Raw genomic sequence first — 15635 nt, forward strand, 5'->3', positions numbered from 1 at the left:
ATGTGGGGTGCAACAAAGCAAGGGAGAAAGGGAAAGAGGATATGTGGCAGATTTTGGAAGAGAAAGGGAAAGGGATTTGCGGCAAGGAAGGATCCTTGCAGATTTGGTGTGGCATGGACCTTAGGGAAGGTTTTAGGGCTTCTAGAATATGTAATTAAATGTCCTAACATATTTTTGGAATCCTTTTGTGGCTGGAACATAGGTGAGGAAGGATTAGGAAACTTCCAAGCCAAGAATAGAAACTTTCAAGAATGGAAACCTCCAAGATTAGAAACTTTGGTTTCCAATTCTGAACTCTTTGTTCTTCATTTTCATTTCTTCATTTCATTATTCATTCCTAGCCTCCTTTGATCTTCAATTTCATCCATCCACCTTGCTCCAAGCATAAGCTATCCATTCCATGCCCAAAACTGCTCCAAAAGGCTCCAAAATGCGCATGTTTGCATACTTTGTCCTTAAAACCTGAAATTGCATAAAAAATAGCTTACAATACTAAAATTACTAAGTACTAGCAACGTAAATGCAAGGAAACAAGCTAATTAAGTCGCATAAATATGCTCCTATAAAATCCCCCCACACTTAGCTTTTGCTAGTCCTCGAGCAAAACAAACAAAAGAACAAAACAAAACCTAGACCTTCCAACAATTGTCTTAGGGATTTCCAATGCACATGACATGTTAAAAATCATCATTCCCACAGATTTGAGTCATCTTCACACTTGAGCACATACTTAATCACAGTCACCACTTACTAGTTCACATTTAACCAATTAAAACGATGTTTTTGAATGTAGTAACATGCCTTAGAGAATTCACTCAATTCCTTACTAGATACACTCTTATTTTCACACAGATTTTCTAACTACACACCCTATACTAGTTTATATGTGAGAAGATTGATGTAGACATGAAAACGAACGCTCACATATATGTATCACAAAGAAAGCAATTTCTGGAGTTAATAAGCATGTTTAGATATGATCTCATGAATGGAATGCTACTACTTAGATGCGAGAACCAGTGACACCATATGCTCATACCAATTCCAAACTCCACATATTGAAATACACAACACTCAAGATTGAAGTCTAAGGGTTGTAACGGAGTTAAGGGTATTGGCTAACAAAGAAAGGTAAGGATAAACAAAGGTTCTTAAAGAAATAGTAAGCAAAGTAAGGAAATTGACACTTAGAATTCACTTTTGAATGCAAAAATCAACTTTTAAACACAAGGGAAGATTCATGCAACACTTAGGGTCAAATTCAAACTTTTGGACCCTTTCTTCAACAACCAACACATGTGAGTTCATTCTCAGTTATTTTTCAACTCTTTTTCATACTTTTCACACACTTTTCTTTTTCTTTTTCTTTTTCCACGAATTTTTTTTCCTTTTTTTTTATTTTTTTATGCCCTTTTCTTTCTTTTGACACACAAAACACACTTTGAAAACCCTTCCCCCACACTTGTTTTTCTGCAAAAATCAAAAGGAATTCCCTCTAAGTCATGCTTCACTATTCTTTAAGAACAATGGTGTGGACAGTCCTAATCTAGGCTAGGTAGGGATAATGTGGTTAACAAAGAAAATAGGCTAACGAAGGCTCAAAGGGGGTTAAACCTAAACATACAAAACATATGACAAAAGGGATAGGCTTTTTGGCTTTGGTGGTAACTAAACAACTTCATCTTGAATATGTGTTATGCACTCAATATCATGCTTTGAATGAAATGGGCATGAGTTCTAGCATTTGGAACTAAATGATGAAACGCCTTCTAAGTAGTAACCAAGCAAAGAATAATGAGATCATGCAACGACTTTAGAAAACAATAATGCACATATTTTAACTCTCCAAATAAACGTTTAGGCTCAAGTCTCACAAGGTTGTAGCGTTTGTTTGAGTTCCTTCCTTCAAGCATGTTACAAAAACTAGTTTTTATCCTTTGTGATTGCATGTGATATAAGCTATAACCACAGCCAAGCATAAGCAAAGAGTAATTCAAACTTTCATCCATGTTAATCACTCTTTTTAACAGCCATGCAATTACAAACCGAATCCTCATCATTGTGTTGGAAGGTACCCTAGACACAAACACACAAAAATGACTCAAAACACTTTTTTTAGGCTTTTCAAAACACTTTTTTTTTTCAAATTTTTATGTGATTTTCGGAGTTATATGTCAAAACACACTAAAACACACCAAAACTGCTTAAAAACACTTAAAAACAGCAAGGGACAAGTCTATAAGTAATGGGTGATAAAATCCCACGAATTTGCATAAAAAACACTTGGTTACCCCCCCCCCCCCACACTTAAATCAAACATTGTCCTCAATGTTTCAAGCATAAAGTTACACAAAACACAAAGAAACCAACAAACAGCAACTTAAATAACTAAACAGGGCAGATTAGAAACAACAACAAAGAGAAGGGTTTAGGAACGCAAATCTGGAAGTGGAGTGAAAGTTTCATCGTTCCTAAGTTGACGATACTGCTCTTTAAGCTTCCCTAGGTGCCACGGCATGGAATTGATCCTTGAATGGAAGGTGATACTTGAAATGATCCGGCAATGGTTTAAATTTGAGAGTGGGTGCCTGAATCATTAACAACATGTAAGTATAAAATGTAATGGAAATTGGAGTAGATGACTTACTTTTTCTTTCCGTAAAGAACTCAAGGACGAACACCACTTCTTTTAAAGTTTCAGGGACTTTGAATTTGGCCAGATTTACTACGATGGTTGTGATTTGTCCCGTGTCATCAAACTCAAATTCTTTGGGCTTTGTTGTTTCAAATACGTCATTTTTGATGAATTCTTGATATTCTCCAGCCACTACTTTCTCTTGAATCATTCTTCTTGGTGTACAAAGTCCTTTGAACAATTCAACACAATCTAGAACTTGCTTTGTTGCACCAAGAATTGGAATATCATTTTGCACCTTGGGAAGAGCTTCCACAATGTCTTTTTCACTCTCTTCTTGCTTGGGAATAAAAAACCTGCGAGGAAAAGGGACATTGGGTGGAATAGGGTTAGAATTAACGAAAATTGGACCCAACTTACCTGTATTGGACAGTGGTAGAGCATTGGGAGGTTGCGGCAAGGGTAGTGGAGCAAGGGTAGGCTGCGGCAAGGGTGGTTCTTCCCTTGCCATGGCCTTGTCATCCTCTTCTTCTTCGAACAACAGCTATTCATCCATGTTTTGGATTGGTTTGGACGTTTTTGGGCTTGTTCCAACCTCCATGCCACTTTCCAAAGTGATAGCATCATGGATTTCAAAATTTTCCTTCAAATTTTCTATAGTTGAGTTGGAAAGTTCACTTTGCTCTTGAATTTGTGCCATGAACTCCATAATCTCTCCCATTTGATTCTTCAAGTTATCCACTCTTTTGTCTTGATTTTGTTGGTCCTGCGCCAAAGAAGTTAGTAATTGAAAAATTTGATCATTATCCATGGACATACTTGAACTTGACTGGAATTGTTGTGGGGGAGGTTGTGGTGGCTGCATAGGCGTGGTGTAGAACTCCTTATATGGCTGCCAATATGCATCTTGTTGAGCCTCCTTGGCTTGATTTTGTGAGCCCTGCACCAAAGAATTTAATTCATTAAGAATTTGATTATAATCTATTGACGAACCAGAGTTTGATTGAGCATATTGCATAGGTCTTGAATAGAACTCCTCGTATGGCTGCCAATATCCTTCGTGTTGAGCTCGTTGAGATTCCCACCACATAGAAGTTGAATGATCACTCAAATCTCTTTGTGGACATTGATTGGCTTGATATCCTTGCCTATAAGACGCACCAAATGTAGGGACACTTTGCATTGTGGTCCTTTCGGTGATCTGTGACAATTGAGAAGTAAGATTTGCTAATTGAGCTTGAATGCTAGTAAAATCCATGTCTTACTTCTCTAGTACCTAAAATCAAAGAAAGAGAACTAAATCAAATATCAAAAGTAACACAAAACAAGGAAAACAAAACTAAGTCAGAAACTAAAACAAAAACAAACTAAACAAAAAGAAAACAACCAAGGGATTAGCAAAGTTGCTAATCCCCGGCAACGGCGCCAAAATTTGATGCGTAAAATAACTAAACACACAAATTAAACCCTCTTGTTGACAATTGTAGTACATGTATAAGTAGGGATCGTTCTGGACCGGGGATTAGGAGGGCTTGCTAAAACCTCTAAATTGACTTAGATAGATAAAACTAAGCTTTAAAACACTTAACTAGACTCAAAAGACTCAAAACAAACTCAAGAGACTCAAAACAAGCTAAAAACACTCAAAACTGCCTAAAACCACAAACTGGGCAGTTTTTGAACTCTAACACTAATTTGGACGAAATTGAGTTATAACTTGAACCAAAACACTTAAAAACACAAACTAAAGTACTTTCTAACTAATAAGACTCAATAAAGTCAAGGGGGTTTTGATTTTGGACGAAATTAAACTTGCGAAACAGATTGTAAATTGAAAACAGATTCTAGACGAATTTGGATCAAACTATGGATGATGGGCTAGCTAGAGGGTTCTTCTCCACACATGACACACTTGCATACAAACCAATTTTCAGTTGTTCGTTCAATAAATCATGAAACTCAACACCCCAGGTTAATTAGGTCCGCTTAAATTAACCTTCAAGTTCTCCTTAAGTTATTGAATTGGATGGGAAAGCGCATACAACAACTCAACACATTCTTCAAAAGTCCTTTACGTGAAAAGCACAATAAAGATACAATCAAAGATCATTAAGCAACATGAGAACGATAAGTATTGACGAGGCACTCGTTACTATGATGAGCATGAAACTTATGCCAAGAATTCATTTAACGCGATCGTTTATAAGTGACCTCCACTACTTGCAAATATAAGTTTGTAACTATTAGGTGAAACTCCCTTATATTCTAGCATCATATTCATGCATGAAAACTAAGCGTGCACTCTTAACAAACATACACGAATACGTTATCAATCAAGCAGTTAAACGAATTGAATTCACAACTTATGAAATCACAACCAAAAGTAATCAATTCATATTGCAAGCATGAACATGGTTTCGAATCACCCCCTAATTAAGAAGGGCTTAGTTCCTCATAAACGCAAAACAAAGATACATAAATTTAGACATTGAAAACAAAGAATGAAAACACCTAGAAACGCTCCAACAATCTAACGTCTTGAATGGCAAGCACGTCCAAGGGACTCCTTTTTTCTTCTTTGCTGCGACACAAGGGTGTTTGTTGATGATTTATGGTGAATTGTGGTGGTGGATGGATGTAGGTAGGTTATGGTGAAGGGTGGAATGCGGAATGGCTGATTAGAGGAGAGAATTGCGGCAAGGAAGGATCCTTGCAGATTTGGTGTGGCATGGACCTTAGGGAAGGTTTTAGGGCTTCTAGAATATGTAATTAAATGTCCTAACATATTTTTGGAATCCTTTTGTGGCTGGAACATAGGTGAAGAAGGATTAGGAAACTTCCAAGCCAAGAATAGAAACTTTCAAGAATGGAAACCTCCAAGATTAGAAACTTTGGTTTCCAATTTTGAACTCTTTGTTCTTCATTTTCATTTCTTCATTTCATTATTCATTCCTAACCTCCTTTGATCTTCAATTTCGTCCATCCACCTTGCTCCAAGCATAAGCTATCAATTCCATGCCCAAAACTGCTCCAAAAGGCTCCAAAATGCGCATGTTTGCATACTTTGTCCTTAAAACCTGAAATTGCATCAAAAATAGCTTAAAATACTAAAATTACTAAGTACTAGCAACGTAAATGCAAGGAAACAAGCTAATTAAGTCGCATAAATATGATCCTATCAATAATCAATCCACATTATTAATTCAAGAGATAATAGGAGATAATCTCTTAGTAATTCTAATTCTAATTTGATAACCAGTATAATATGAAAATAAAATCACCTAATTAGAATTAATCTCATGAAATAATATTCTACAAAATAATATTTTTCTCCATTTAATGCTCAAGTCTCAAAAGGAGCAATTAAATGATATAATCTCCCGTTTAAAATACTCAATCGAGAGAAGCAATATAAACTAACTCAATAACTCAAAATATTAGAGATTATCTTCCTCCAAGAAATATGAAAATCCCTGGAGACCATGTACAACTTGAAATTAGATCATTTTATGGGTGATGAGGGTCACGAGGGGGCAGAGAAATGGCTAGACCATATTGAAAAGACGTTTCAGGTGATGCAAAGTCAGGGGAACTTTCCTGCTGATAGGTGGGTTGAGACCACTACCTGGTTTTTGGGCCGTGAGCCAGTAGCTTGGTGGGAAAATCAGACTAGGTACATGTCACCTGAGACGGCTGCTGACTGGAAAGTATTCAAAGAGAACTTTATGAAGAGATTTGTCCCTCCAGAATACATTGATCGTAAAAAGCAAGAGTTTACTCGATTGAAACAGAGGAATATGTCAGCTTATGAGTACTACAGAAAGTTTACTGATTTGTCACGTTATGACCCTGATACAGCTGGTAATCAGGTAGAGATGCTTCGACGTTTCAAGTTGGGAACTAAGAGAAAATGGCGGACTTTTTCCAGTGCACTTCCCTGCGCCGATTATCATGAGTTTTTCGAGATTTTGGTTAGGATGGAGGACTCCGATAATCTTCCCAGTGAGAGTGAGGATGACGAAGACAAGAATGATGGTCAGAAGAATGATGATAAAGGTAAAGGTATCTCTATTCCGGGACCTCGCAAGACTCAGAATTTTAAGAAGAGTGGGGCGAGTTCGAGTTCTTCTAGTGGTGGATATAGTATTACTGGCCCGAGGAGAGGTGGTGGAAGATTTTCTGGTGGACCCAAGGTCAGTGCAGGAGATGTGGTTGTGCTTGTTATACTTGTGGGCAAATGGGACATCGGGCTTCTCACTGTCCCCAAGGTCAGCAGAGACCTCAGCAGACCACTATGCCACCTCCAGCGCCGATTCAGCAGAGTTTTGGACCAGGCAATTATGGCCAGTCGGGTCGTGGTGGTGCTTACCACTACTAGGGAGATGCTGCTCCTTATGCTTCTGGACCTTATCAGTATCCCAAGGAGCCTTATTCTCAGACAGGGTATTCCCAGGACTTTAGGGGTTATTCTTCTTATTCTTCCATGCCAGCTGGTGGATCTCAGTGGCATCAGGGAGGTCAGCCCCGTCAGGGAGAAGTTACTGCTGGTGGTGCAGAATCATCTAGGCAGCCTAGTCAGTCAGGCCAGGGACGTACTTCTTAGGGGCGAGGTAATCAGGGCATCAGAGGTCGTGGTGGACGACAGCAAGCTCAGGGGCGTGTTAATCACATCTCACTTCAAGATGCTCAGAACCATCCAGACTTGATCATGGGGACGTTAAATGTTCTTGGTCATTTTGCTAGGGTTTTGATTGATTGTGGTGCTACGCATTCTGTGATTTCTCATACGTTTGCTCAAATGACTCAACCTCACCCGTCGCCTCTAGGATTTGATTTAGAGTTTGCCATGCCTAAAGGAGATAAATGTTATGTTGATAGTGTGTATCTTGGGTGTCCAGTGATGGTAGAGGGCGTAGTTATGCCAGCTGATCTTATTCCGTTAGATATTGTGGATTTTGATGTGATTCTTGGAGCATATTGGTTGCATTATAATCGTGCCCATATTGATTGTTATGGGAAATCGGTTACTTTTTATCGTCCTGGACTACCCGAGGTTACTTTTGTGGGTGAAAGAAGTAGGGTGAGACATGATGTTATTTCTGCCATAAGAGCAAGGAAGTTATTATCGAAGGGTTGCCAAGGATATTTAGCACATGTGGTGTTAAATGATGTTGTTCCTACCAGTATAGGAGAAGTTGGTGTGGTCAGGCATTATCCTGATGTATTTCCTGATGATTTGCCGGGGTTGCCGCCAGACAGAGATGTGGAATTCTCTATTGATTTACTTCCAGGTACTGATCCTATATCTCTAACTCCTTATAGAATGGCTCCAGCTGAGTTGAGAGAATTAAAAATTCAGTTACAAGAATTACTTGATAAAGGTTTCATTCAACCTAGTTCGTCACCTTGGGGAGTTCCAGTATTATTTGTGAGAAAGAAAGATGGAACTCTGAGATTATGGATTGATTATAGGCAATTGAACCGGGTAACGATTAAAAACCGTTATCCATTGCCTCGCATCGATGATTTGTTTGACCAGCTGAAAGGTGCGTGTGTATTCTCTAAGATTGACTTGAGATCTGGTTATTATCAGTTGAAGATTAAGGATGAAGATGTACCTAAGACGGCTTTCCGAACCCGTTACGGACATTATGAATTTTTGGTTATGCCATTTGGGTTAACCAATGCACCTGCAACTTTCATGAGGTTGATGAACGAGGTATTCTAGCAATATCTTGATAAATTTGTTATTGTTTTTATTGATGATATTCTGGTATACTCTAAATCTAAAGCAGATCATATCCGACACCTTAACTTGGTATTAAAGAAGTTGAGGGAACATCAATTGTATGCCAAGTTCAGTAAATGTCAGTTTTGGTTGACTGAAGTGGCATTTTTGGGGCATGTTGTATCGACTCAAGGAATTCAAGTAGATCCGCAAAAGATAGCAGCAGTGGAGAACTGGGAGCAACCTCGAACCGTCACTGAGGTACGAAGTTTTCTTGGTTTGGCAGGCTATTATCGACGGTTTGTTTAAGATTTTTCTATGATTGCTTTGCCGTTAACGAAGTTGACCAGGAAGGATGTTAAATTCGAGTGGGATGAGAATTGTGAGCGAAGTTTCCAGCAATTGAAAGATTGCCTCACTCATGCTCCAGTATTGGTACTTCCTGATGATAACGGTAATTTTGAGATTTACAGTGATGCTTCCTTGAATGGTTTGGGATGTGTTTTGATGCAGCATAATAGAGTGATTGCTTATGCTTCTCGACAGCTGAAAAATCATGAAAGGAATTATCCTACTCACGATCTTGAATTGGCAACCATTGTCTTTGCTTTGAAGATTTGGAGGCATTATCTATATGGTGAGAAGTGTAAGATCTTCACTGATCACAAGAGTCTTCAGTATCTATTTGCTCAACATGATCTTAATCTTCGTCAGCGAAGATGGATGGAATTATTAAATGATTATGACTGCACTATTGAGTATCATCCGGGTCGTGCTAATGTGGTAGCTGATGCACTGAGTAGGAAACCTCAAGGTAGACTCAATGCTTTATATGCTTGTCATGTTCCCCTTCTTGCTGAACTGAGGACAACTGGAGTAAAGTTGGAGTTGGAAGATCGAAGCGAAGCTTTTCTTGCTAGTTTTCAAGTCAGGCCAGTTTTGGTGGATCATATACTCGAAGCTCAGATGGTGGATGAAGAAATTCAAGAAATGGTTCAATTAAGAAATGAAGGGAAAAAGAAAGACCTCAGGATTCGAGAATCAGATGGTATGCTTATGCAGGAGAACAGAATGTATGTTCCGAATAATGAGGAATTAAAGAAGATGATTTTGGATGAAGCGCATTGTTCAGCTTATGCGATGCATCCATGAGGAACTAAGATGTATCATACCATTCGACCATTTTATTATTGGCCGGGTATGAAGAGGGAAATTGCTGAGTATGTGAATAGATGTATTATTTGCCAGCAAGTTAAAGCAGAAAGAAAGAAGCATTTTGGGCGAATGCAGCCACTTCCCGTTCCCCAGTGGAAATGGGAAAACACTAGAAGAAAAAAGTTCATCTATCACGGTGAATGCCCGTGATAAATTGCAATCCACCACGGATACTGTGCCCGTTAGTATTCTGGATGTGATAAAAAGTCTAATTTTCGACCACGGGCTATGCCCGTTGTCAACTGCAATATGACCACGGATTGTACCCGTGGTAGATTGAGATCTAACACCACGTGCTATGACCGTTGTCGATTACTCATTAACCACAGCTAATGCCCGTGCTAAATGGCAATCCACCACGGACACTATGCCCGTTAGTATTCTGGATGTGATTAAAAGTTTAATTTCTACCACGGGCTATGCCCGTTGTCAACTGCAATATAACCACGGATTGTACCCGTGGTAGATTGAGATCTAACATCACGTGCTATGACCGTTGTCGATTACTAATTAACCACAGCTAATGCCCGTTATAAATTATTTTCCAAAATTAAAAAAAAAATCATTTAACAAATATATATATATATATCTGTATTTATATATTTTAGTATAGAATAACCAACAAAATTGCAGATTTACTACAATATAATAAGCACATAAAAAATACTTGATAATATTATAACATAATTTAAAAATACTTGAGTTTCCAAATGAATACATAAACGGAAGTCATAAAGTATTATCCATGTAGTGCCTAATGAATACATAAACGGAAGTCATAAAGTACTATCTATGTAGTGTCAAAGTACCATTTTCTAGTCTAAGTACGAACTAAAATTACTCTCCAACTCGGACGTACTTTGATGGCCAGGCAATTGTACTAGACACAGCATCCTCCAGGACACGAAATTCACTTGTAGGGCGGTACAAAGATATATTCTCCACTTTGACAACAGTTACCCAAACTTTCCAGCAATCAGGACCAAGCACCATGTGATGAACTTTCGCCTCAGGATTTGTTGATTCTATTTCTCCAGTTGCAACAACTTGTCCATTTCTGAGCCAATTTAGTAACTTGCATGAAGACCCTCGTAAAATACCAACGGGTTGTAACTAGCATAAAGAAATCAAATAAGAACATCAATTTTAAATGATTAAGTTATCAAACTATTTAACAATTATTATCAAGCATGTGTTTACTACCTGAGAAGTGGCTTTAGAACCTTCTTTTCTCTTAATGTTGTCTCTTTTTATGTTTGGACTACTTCTCTGTGACAACCAAACATGGGAGACACAAAATCCGATCAATTTATATCAAAATCTCATAAGTTTCATAAGCTAACTATTTAGTACTTGTTCTCGTATACCTGGGAACTAGCTTTGGAAGCTTGTCTAGAAGCATCGTCAGCTTCTTGTGCACTTATTCTATCACATTGTATCTAATAACAAAACAAAAACAATCTAATTATCAACATCTGCTATGTCTTATTATATTTCCACTGTGCTATACTTGGGATCATATATGTACCTGAGAACTAGCTTTTGAAGTGTGTCTAGAACCATCGTTAGCCTCTGGTGCACTTTTCTTATTACATTGTAACTGATAAAAAGATAAATGCAAATAATCAAAATCAAAAGAAACAACTGATAACAAGATAGATGCAAAGAAACTATTAGCTACATAGACTAACTAAGCCTGAAAGTGAACATGTTCACTATTTTCTTTCTATCTAATGATGAAGACATCGAGACAAGTTAAACAAAATCAGTTTCATACCTGGGGAGATGATCTGGAAACCTGGTAACTGGAATTGGGAACCTGTTTTACACCATTCTTAGTTCTTTGGAGATCTATACAGCCTCCCTGCGACTAGTGAATACGCAAGAAATAGAAGTTGATCAATTTCAGATTCAACAAAATACCAATATTTACTAATGACACATTTTTACCTGAGGCCTATTTGTGGAGACTTGAATTGCATCATTGGTATTAGTTTCTTTACCATTTCCCTGCAGCGATATGATTAGAAGTTAGAATATATTTTTTAGACCGTTATTGTTTTATTTGTACTCAATAAAAAACCAATCCAATGAGTCTTTTGTAACAAATATCTCCCTTTCCGATAAAAGATGTGGTTGCTAGGGTAAAGTTGGATGTATCAAGTATTGCTGACAAATATTCATCCAGTGTTGGTGGGTATTTACGGTGGAACCATTAGCTTCCCTCAAGTAAGCTCTAACTATATATACAAATTGATCATGCCGTAAATCTTTTATCATTTTATAAATATATACAAAGTTGCATATATAATTACCTCATTTTGTTGTTTAGCCAACACAAGATCAAACACTTCCCGCAATTTTCCTTCGACATTTTGTAGTCGGTCTCTAAGCTCTTGACTACTCATGCTGGCATATGTTTGGGCATCATATCTAGAAGGTGTAACCCCATAACCACCTCCACGAAGTCGACCTCGATGTTCAGGTCCAAGTGCTTGTGATAAGGCATCATCTTTTATAGAACCATTGTCTGTTGTTGGCATTTCATTAGCCAACTTAATGTCATCCTATACATTTAAAAATCATTTACAAGATTAAAAGAAAAATGAACAAAAAATAACACAAGGATAATTTCAAACTGAAGCTTCGTACCATTTTCTTTGACACTATCTCATTTACGGGTTGACCATTTTTTCTTGTACGAGCAACTATCCAAAGACTGACTCTATTTAAATCCTCCTCAGGTGTACCTTTGTTTCTCTATTAATTAATCCATAATTTAAACTTCGTATAAGTGTGTTGTCACTGAAATGAAATTAAAATATATACAAAGGTTCATACCAGCTCGTCCTCCAAGCGTGCATATCCTTTACGACTCATCACATGAGAGAGAGTATGGAATGATTTCAACTTTTTGAACTTCTCACTAATTGCCTAACAAAGAAAAATAGATAACAAGGAACTTCATTTAACCAACATCCATGCATAGAAAACCTAATCATTAATTTAAAATTTAATACAAACAAGCTTACATCAAACTCAGGAGAGCATCGATGTTTAACAAATTTGTCCCAATCAGCCTGTTTCTCAACATTAGCAGGCTTCAAGAGTTGCATTTGTTCCATTGCATCAGGACCATCATCAAGGGATCTTATTTGTTTTGTCAACGTGGCTTTGTATGTACGCCAACACCCAGACATTTGTGTTAATAATATCTTCTTACGACAGGGTGCCAAATCGTATTTTTGCTGCATTAACCATGAATCTTTATTAACATAAAAAAGATAATTGATTTTTTATATGTATTATAGAAGAACAAACTAGTTAGGAAATAAGAGCACAGCTTCGGTTATAACTTTTACCTTCACAGCAGCCCATAATTTATCTTTCAAAATTGTAGGAACCTCATCCCAACTTGCGTAAGTTACTGGTATTAGTTGTCTTGCAAGGATCCCTGCCGACGAACTCAAACTCGCTGATCCAGCACCAAAATGTTGTCCTTTGTCATTGAATTGAACGCCAATTTGTTTGGCCTTTGACATAGCATTATAATCCAACATTGTTGGACCTCTTCCCTTTCTCTTTTTTGCTTCATTCACATCATCACTTGAGTGCATCTCGTCACCGTCTGGCAAACCATCAAAATCCATAGACACCTAAAAATTTAAACCAAATTTACAGAGAGAGATCAGTGAATAATCTTTGCATCCTAGTAAAAAAGAACGATGTGAAGAGAAGGATTGAGGGGATAGCCAAATATTAACTGCAAGCGACTGGTGGTGGGAACTTTGCACGGCAGTTTGTTGGCATCATGGGTTTTTAATTAAGTTTTCTTTCCAATAAAAAATATATTAACTATTATTATGTTAATTGTTTTACAATTATATTATCATTCGGACTCTCTTATAGCCATAAAATTAAAAGTTTATTGGGACTCTGATACTAGGGGTAGGCACGGGTTGCAACTCTCTTATATACATCATTTTTATAAAAAAAAGGCTCCAGCCGCTGCACTGCAATGCACAACAGCACTGCAGCAGCACATACACTCACAGGAGCTGTCTTCAAGAATTGAGGATGCACTGCAGTGCACTGCAGCAGCACATATTAGGGGAGTATTGAAGCACAGATTGTGCCCAGCAGCACATATTAATATTATTATCCAAATCCAAATTCCAAATCCAAAATAACATCCAAATTCCAATTCCAAAATAACATCCAAATTCCAAATCCAAAATAACATCCAAATCCAATCCAAATTAACATCTCCAAGACATCCAATGCAGGGTCCAAATCCAAAAATAACCCAAAAGAGAAATTAGTGAATAGACCCTTTGAAAACTTAAAGAACATTGCGGTAATCTATCCATGGTTCCTAACCGAGGTGCAAATTATACAGTAATTGGTACTTAACATACAATAAAAAATGTTTAGGGTATGATACTTATAGATATTTGAATTACCTTGTGGCTTCGAAATGGATTGGTCAGAACTCAAGAGTCAGGAGACTCATGACCATGAGGTGGTGGTCGAAGTTGAGAGGAGCAGATGGTGGTGGTCGGAGACTCGGAGTCGTCGACTTTAGAGAAGCTGAGGGAGGGAGCTCAGGTATCATGAATCGAGAGGGAGGAGAGTAATGGTTACTCTCAATCGATGAGAACCGTATTGAAGGTTTTGTGGATTTCGCAATCTGGGGTAAAAAAATTGATAACCATAAAAAAAGGACCTCCAGCCAAGGGAAGAAGGAAGGCTGCGTTTTGGGGAAGAAGGAAGACTGCATTTGAGGATCATCCTTTTTAGATAAAGAAATCGTTGAAGATAGGGTTTGAGGATGAAGGAAAGCTAGGTTCGGGGAAGAAGGAAGGTTGGGTTTTGGGAAGAAGGAATGGCTTGGGGTTTGGGGAAGAAGGTGGGCTGGGTTTTGGGGGAGAAAGGAATGGCTGGGAAGAGGGAGGGGTTGGGTCGGATGGGGAAGGAGACCGTCCATCTCCTCTGTTTGTTCTTTTCTTTTTTTTTAATTTTTAAAAGGTCAAAATGATAATAAAATTCCATAAAACATAATTAAGGATAGATTGTGAGATTTAATGAAAGCATACTACTCTATAATTTCTCGACACTGGGAGAGAGAGATCAAGAGGGAGCAGAGGGATGACCGAGGTTAGCAGATTCCATCGAATTGTAATTATCATTTTTTATTTGTTTTGGTCAAATCGCAAAACAAACATTCAAATATCAAATAACGGGACAAATTTTTTCGACGGTTATCAACAAAAAATTATGATTAAACGGTTATTTTAACTCTAATTTTGATGATTTTTTACAGCTACACTTCTTCACCGTATATGAATACACTGAATGAATTTGATCTTCAATTTAAAACATTTACACTAATGGATACCACAAAATCTTATGTTATACTTGATGAAAGTATAAATAAACTCTTAAGTGTTAGTGAATCTATTGTTTTGATGGGATACGCATTCTACGAAACTCGTTTCAACGATCCAACCGTCAAACATGTTTGTATATACTTCGAGATCGCCTACACCAAAAATTGCAAAAAACAAACATTCAGAGATCGAGTAACGGGACAAAACTTTTCAACGGTTATCAACGAAAAATCACTATTTAACGGTTATTTTAACTCCGATTTTGGTGATTTTTTACAGCTACACTCATTGACTCTATATGAATACAATGAATGAACTCGATCTTCAATTTAAAATATTTACATTAATGGATACCACAAAATCTTATGTTATACTTAATGAAAGTATGAATAAAATTGTAAGTGTTAGCGAATCTATCGTTTTGATGGGATACGCATTCTACGAAACTAATTTCAACGATCCAACCGTCAAACTTGTTTGTATATACTTCGAGATCGCATACGCCAAAAATTGCAAAAAACAAACATTCAGAGATCGAGTAACGGGATAAAACTTTTCAACGGTTATCAACGAAAAATCATGATTTAACGGTTATTTTAACTCCAATTTTGATGATTTTTTACAGCTACACTTCTTCACCGTATATGAATACACTGAATGAATTCGA

At 37.4% G+C, this 15635-nt stretch overlaps 2 protein-coding genes across 2 annotated transcripts; both read right to left on the reverse strand.

The window, feature by feature from the left end:
* Positions 1 to 10227: 10227 nt before the first annotated feature.
* LOC126605399 (uncharacterized) lies at positions 10228 to 12248 on the reverse strand. The gene is made up of 8 exons (XM_050272787.1): positions 12231 to 12248; positions 11894 to 12145; positions 11529 to 11588; positions 11356 to 11448; positions 11107 to 11178; positions 10946 to 11017; positions 10782 to 10847; positions 10228 to 10691 (listed from the first exon to the last, which is right to left on the reverse strand). The coding sequence occupies exons 1-8, from the start codon at positions 12231 to 12233 to the stop codon at positions 10416 to 10418; spliced, it is 894 nt and encodes a 297-aa protein (XP_050128744.1). The 5' UTR covers positions 12234 to 12248; the 3' UTR covers positions 10228 to 10415.
* A 165-nt stretch (positions 12249 to 12413) lies between these two features.
* On the reverse strand, positions 12414 to 13257 carry LOC126602295 (uncharacterized). The gene is made up of 3 exons (XM_050269129.1): positions 12941 to 13257; positions 12611 to 12826; positions 12414 to 12512 (listed from the first exon to the last, which is right to left on the reverse strand). Exons 1-3 carry the CDS (start codon positions 13226 to 13228, stop codon positions 12414 to 12416), a joined length of 603 nt encoding a protein of 200 aa, XP_050125086.1. The 5' UTR covers positions 13229 to 13257.
* Positions 13258 to 15635: the final 2378 nt, after the last annotated feature.

Source organism: Malus sylvestris, chromosome 2, assembly GCF_916048215.2.
Source record: "Malus sylvestris chromosome 2, drMalSylv7.2, whole genome shotgun sequence".
Taxonomy (NCBI): domain Eukaryota; kingdom Viridiplantae; phylum Streptophyta; class Magnoliopsida; order Rosales; family Rosaceae; genus Malus; species Malus sylvestris.

Excerpts from the sequence above, each read along its gene's own strand:
- LOC126605399 (XM_050272787.1), bottom strand. Across the intron at positions 11,449-11,528 it reads TCTCCACAAATAGGCCTCAG|TCGCAGGGAGGCTGTATAGA; the intron begins GTAAAAATGTGT and ends CGTATTCACTAG. Across the intron at positions 11,018-11,106 it reads CTTCAAAAGCTAGTTCTCAG|ATACAATGTGATAGAATAAG; the intron begins GTACATATATGA and ends TTTTGTTATTAG.
- LOC126602295 (XM_050269129.1), bottom strand. The coding sequence starts at position 13,228 with ATGGATTTTGATGGTTTGCCAGACGGTGACGAGATGCACTCAAGTGAT. Across the intron at positions 12,827-12,940 it reads AATTATGGGCTGCTGTGAAG|CAAAAATACGATTTGGCACC; the intron begins GTAAAAGTTATA and ends TGGTTAATGCAG. Across the intron at positions 12,513-12,610 it reads GATGCTCTCCTGAGTTTGAT|GCAATTAGTGAGAAGTTCAA; the intron begins GTAAGCTTGTTT and ends TTTCTTTGTTAG.